General features: G+C 42.9%; 1 protein-coding gene across 1 annotated transcript in view; it reads left to right on the forward strand.

Annotated features, from left to right (window-relative positions):
- Positions 1-2,828, forward strand: part of ctsd (cathepsin D) — a 30,021-nt gene extending 27,193 nt beyond the window's left edge. The window contains exons 8-9 of the mRNA XM_061975110.1: positions 1,966-2,064; positions 2,331-2,828. Of these exons, the coding sequence (XP_061831094.1) occupies positions 1,966-2,064; positions 2,331-2,492 (261 nt within the window). The 3' untranslated portion in view covers positions 2,493-2,828. The remainder of the gene's footprint in view (positions 1-1,965; positions 2,065-2,330) is intronic.
- Positions 2,829-6,000: the final 3,172 nt, after the last annotated feature.

The raw sequence follows: 6,000 nt of genomic DNA on the forward strand, positions 1-6,000 counted from the left end.
TCCGTGTGTCACAAAATTAGAATATTACTTAAGGCTAATACAAAAAAGGGATTTTTAGAAATGTTGGCCAACTGAAAAGTATGAAAATGAAAAATATGAGCATGTACAATACTCAATACTTGGTTGGAGCTCCTTTTGCCTCAATTACTGCGTTAATGCGGCGTGGCATGGAGTCGATGAGTTTCTGGCACTGCTCAGGTGTTATGAGAGCCCAGGTTGCTCTGATAGTGGCCTTCAACTCTTCTGCGTTTTTGGGTCTGGCATTCTGCATCTTCCTTTTCACAATACCCCACAGATTTTCTATGGGGCTAAGGTCAGGGGAGTTGGCGGGCCAATTTAGAACAGAAATACCATGGTCCGTAAACCAGGCACGGGTAGATTTTGCGCTGTGTGCAGGCGCCAAGTCCTGTTGGAACTTGAAATCTCCATCTCCATAGAGCAGGTCAGCAGCAGGAAGCATGAAGTGCTCTAAAACTTGCTGGTAGACGGCTGCGTTGACCCTGGATCTCAGGAAACAGAGTGGACCGACACCAGCAGATGACATGGCACCCCAAACCATCACCCAACCATGCAAATTTTGCATTTCCTTTGGAAATCGAGGTCCCAGAGTCTGGAGGAAGACAGGAGAGGCACAGGATCCACGTTGCCTGAAGTCTAGTGTAAAGTTTCCACCATCAGTGATGGTTTGGGGTGCCATGTCATCTGCTGGTGTCGGTCCACTCTGTTTCCTGAGATCCAGGGTCAACGCAGCCGTCTACCAGCAAGTTTTAGAGCACTTCATGCTTCCTGCTGCTGACCTTCTCTATGGAGATGGAGATTTCAAGTTCCAACAGGACTTGGCGCCTGCACACAGCGCAAAATCTACCCGTGCCTGGTTTACGGACCATGGTATTTCTGTTCTAAATTGGCCCGCCAACTCCCCTGACCTTAGCCCCATAGAAAATCTGTGGGGTATTGTGAAAAGGAAGATGCAGAATGCCAGACCCAAAAACGCAGAAGAGTTGAAGGCCACTATCAGAGCAACCTGGGCTCTCATAACACCTGAGCAGTGCCAGAAACTCATCGACTCCATGCCACGCCGCATTAACGCAGTAATTGAGGCAAAAGGAGCTCCAACCAAGTATTGAGTATTGTACATGCTCATATTTTTCATTTTCATACTTTTCAGTTGGCCAACATTTCTAAAAATCCCTTTTTTGTATTAGCCTTAAGTAATATTCTAATTTTGTGACACACGGAATTTTGGATTTTCATTTGTTGCCACTTCAAATCATCAAAATTAAATGAAATAAACATTTGAATGCATCAGTCTGTGTGCAATGAATAAATATAATGTACAAGTTACACCTTTTGAATGCAATTACTGAAATAAATCAAGTTTTTCAAAATATTCTAATTTACTGGCTTTTACCTGTAATAACAAAGCCAAAGCAACAACTAGCTGAACTCCTCCTGTGTAGCCCTGCTGACACGCACACACTGTCACTAGCCCTGTGGTGCACTAAGTTTCAAATCACCAAACTCCTTAACTTTACCAACTTTGCCTGTTGGTGAATCTTCTTTGCAGGCAGCAGAAGGGGGGGTTGGGGGGAGCAGCATCGACAATGCTGTGAATTCTTCCTGAATGTTTCAAACCACACATGGCTTGTCGATTGCTTTCTTTAGACTCAGCTAAAAAAGTGTAGTAAAAAGGCTCAAAAGCACACAAAGTGACTTGGCACAGTAGCAAACATCAGCACTGCTCTGACTGAATGAGCATGTAGATTGATCAGCCCGCTCACAATGAAAGTGCTGCCCGGCACAAATAGCTGCACAATGAAACAAGATTCCTTTGTATTACAAATGTGAAGTCCAACTCCGCAATGTGGTTTGTTTGTTCCAGTGCATTTTATTTGGAAATTCCATATAGCTTCTTAGATAAGCTTGTGTTTTGTAAATGTAAACTAATACTATTTTTGTTTTCAGTACATGGTGAACTGTGATAAGATCCCTTCTCTGCCTGTGATCACCTTCAATGTGGGCGGCCAGTCCTACAAACTCACTGGAGACCAGTATGTCCTGAAGGTGAGATGACATGGTTGGTCTTGTCCAGTAGGGGACAGCAGATGTTGTGTGCAGTTATAACAATACAACACTGTGAAGGAGAGTTCACCAGAAACAGTCTAGCCTTGTTTTATTCGGCCAAGTCATGAGCAGTCTGCTTTGTTATTCCGAGGGCTTACACAAATCACACTTGTTTGTTCCTCAAGCTCTTTAGCAAGATTTATTACACACATTATTTAATACCAAAATAGCACCACTCAATGATTTCCTGTCTTTTGAAAATCCAGGAGAGCCAAGCTGGAAAGACCATTTGTCTGAGTGGTTTCATGGGTCTGGACATTCCTCCCCCAGCAGGACCCCTGTGGATTCTGGGAGACGTTTTCATCGGCCAGTATTACACCGTCTTTGATCGAGAGAACAACAGGGTGGGCTTTGCCAAGTCCGTATGAGATGAATGTATGAATTACAGTACATGTTGCAGTGTGAAACTAAATCTGTACATTGGGCATTTGCTGTTGCTTTGCAATCAAACTATTTAGAAATAGAGTATGCACTCCATTGAAGAGGTTGGAGATTTCTTACTGAGAGAGAAACTAATGAGAGTTTATGTTGTATATGCTTAGCAGGCAAATTGGTCATTTTTTTTCTCCCTCTTTTGTGATCTTGTTTTCCTTTAAATCAGGGACTTGGATTTTAATTAGCATTTTAGGGGAAATTGACCCTCTACTACTGACTGGGATGTGTTTTAATGTAATTGGCCTAAATAAATAATATTCAAATAATCATTAACGTTCACAAGTACGTTCACACTGAGAATGAATATGGCATGCAGTGCTCTGTAAGCAGTGTTGGGACTAACAGCGTTATTTTCGGCAGTAACTAATAGTCTTCCATCCATTTTCTACCGCTTATTCCCTTTTGGGGTCGCGGGGGGCGCTGGAGCCTATCTCAGCTACAATCGGGCGGAAGGCGGGGTACACCCTGGACAAGTCGCCACCTCATCGCAGGGCCAACACAGATAGACAGACAACATTCACACTCACATCCACACACTAGGGCCAATTTAGTGTTGCCAATCAACCTATCCCCAGGTGCATGTCTTTGGAGGTGGGAGGAAGCCGGAGTACCCGGAGGGAACCCACGCAGTCACGGGGAGAACATGCAAACTCCACACAGAAAGATCCCGAGCCCGGGATTGAACCCAAGACTACTCAGGACCTTCGTATTGTGAGGCAGATGCACTAACCCCTCTGCCACCGTGAAGCCCCATACGCGTTATTTTTTATATTCAGTAACTCAGTTACCGTTACTACATGATGCGTTGCTGCGTTATTTTACGTTATTTTTTATGTAGTATGGGCTAGAAAGTGAGAAGATCTGAGTGTGTTTTATTGGAGAGTTGCAGTGTCGTCAATCTGATTCTTCCTGTCTCACAAGCGGGAGAAGAGAGAGGTGCGCTGTGTGTGTGGGGGGGCGGTGTGTCTGTGTTTACTAACAAGACATCATGGCGGAGCAGAAGTCGAGTTTCTTAACTTGGAGATATTCTCACTACTTTTCTTTTGTCGAACAGAAAGGAAATAACATTTTAGTTAAATGTAAGTTGTGTCTTGGATAAAAGATCCTATCTACTGCTTAAAACAGCAATTCAAATCTGCTGAAACAGCTACAAAAGCAACATGCTTCGACGAAGCTAGTAAAGAGAGACACACAGTGGCTGGATTTTAACGGAGGGACTGCTAGCCAGGACAACATTGATAGAGACATTGCAGCGTATGTGCCAGAAGACATGCAGGCTATTTCTACAGTGGAGTCGCCCAATTTCAGGCAGCTGGACACAGTGGACAGTGAGTACATACACATGGAAAACAAGCTAAAGAAGACACTCCAAACTCTGCCTCTGCTCATCATTCATCACTGAAGGTACATACTCTCTGTCAATTCTCTTATATACTCTTTCATTCTAGACTTCTAGAGTGTTTGATTATCGCATCACTCTAAATGTATAGACTATAAAGTTCACAAACATAAAGAGGGATCCTAGTGGGCCATTCCAATTTTTCCTTATCTCTAAACTAATACTGGGGAAATGTGTAGAGTGTTCTGGGCTTCAGTACAGTGTTGATCTCCTGAAGACATGATTTTATTTCACAATTCCTAGAGAGAAAAAAACGCCTGATTAGGTGTGTGTATAACAGTATGTGTGCTGTATATAGTGACATGACATATAATCATGTCATGTGTTCGCAGGTCTCAAGGTTGGCAAGTATGCCTTTGAAACATATCTTTGTCTTTGTGTGTTGTATGTAGACCACATGGCTTAGCAGAGTTCAGTGATGCAAATGCATGAAGGCTAAAAGGGCATTAATGGGAGCCTTAAAAAAAAGTAAAAAAAAAAAAGTAACTAAATAGCTATAGCTATTCAGTTACCGTACTTACACCAAAAAGTAATGCGTTACTGTGAAAAGTATACTTTTCACAGTAACGCATTACTTTTTGGTGTAAGTAACTGAGTTAGTAACTGAGTTACTTTTGAAATAAAGTAACTAGTAACTAACTAGTTACTGGTTTTCAGTAACTAACCCAACACTGTAAGTACCCGAGTGCTGTTCTCATCAAGGCCAAAAATGGTGAGTGTGCAGTTATGGACACTTACTAACTATACCTGCCAACGTTAATAGTCACCATCTTGGCTATGCGGAGGTGGAGCATAAACATACTTTTTACTTTTCTCTGTGTAAATTACCGTATTTTCCGCACCATAAGGCGCCCTGGGTTATAAGCCGCGCCTTCAATGAACGGCATATTTCAAAACTTTGTCCACCTATAAGCCGCCCCGTGTTATAAGCCGCATCTAACTGCGCTAAAGGAATGTCAAAAAAACAGTCAGATAGGTCAGTCAAACTTTAATAATATATTAAAAACCAGCGTGATGTGGGCGCGCATGGAGTCGTATATCAACATGGACGGAGCTGCGTGAAAAAAGCCACCCGGCCTCTTCGCGTAAACTTACCTTAACCACTCGCTCATCTTTTCTTCATCCATCCATCCCTTCGAGTTAGCTTTTATGACGACGCCGGCTGGAAAGGTCTCTTTTGGCAAGGTCTTCCTTTTGAATATCACCATGGGTGGAAGTTTCTGGCCATTAGCATGGCAAGCTAGAACCACAGTGAAGGATGACTTCTCATTCCCTGTGGTGCGAATATTCACCGTACGTGCTCCCGTTGTATCCACAGTGCGGTTCACAGGAATATCAAAAGTCAGTGGAACCTCGTCCATGTTGATAATGTTCTCTGGCCGGATCTTTTTTTCAGCTATCTTGTTTTTACAATATGCACGGAAAGTAGCCAGCTTTTCTTGAAAGTCTTTAGGCAGTTGCTGTGAAATAGTAGTCCGTGTGCGGATGGAGAGATTGCGTCTTTTCATGAACCGGAAACCTGTCGCTTAGTAGGAGCCATTTTGTGGTCTTTACAGATGTAAACACACAAAGGAAATGAAACGTAATATCCGCGCGCTTCTTCTTCTTCTTCTACGCGGGCGGGTGGTTGCTTACAGTAGAAGAAGAAGCGCTTCCTGTTCTATGGGGGCGGGTGCTTACCTTGGCGGTTGCTTGCGTAGAAGAAGAAGCACTTCCTCTTCTACGGGGAAAAAAGATGGCGGCTGTTTACCGTAGTTGCGAGACCGAAACTTTATGAAAATTAATCTTAATATTAATCCATATATAAAGTGCACCGGGTTATAAGCCGCACTGTCAGCTTTTGAGTAAATTTGTGGTTTTTAGGTGCGGCTAATAGTGCGGAAAATACGGTAATGTATAACACAGACACCATGAGGCATGATGCAGTTGACCTGATGAAAAACTAGTTTAAAATAATGTCGTGGTCAAAAGTGTACATACACTTGTGAAGGACATAATGTCATGGCTGTCTTGAGTTTCCAATCATTTCTACAACTCTTTAT

This window comes from Nerophis lumbriciformis, linkage group LG15 (assembly GCF_033978685.3).
Source record: "Nerophis lumbriciformis linkage group LG15, RoL_Nlum_v2.1, whole genome shotgun sequence".
NCBI classification, from domain to species: domain Eukaryota; kingdom Metazoa; phylum Chordata; class Actinopteri; order Syngnathiformes; family Syngnathidae; genus Nerophis; species Nerophis lumbriciformis.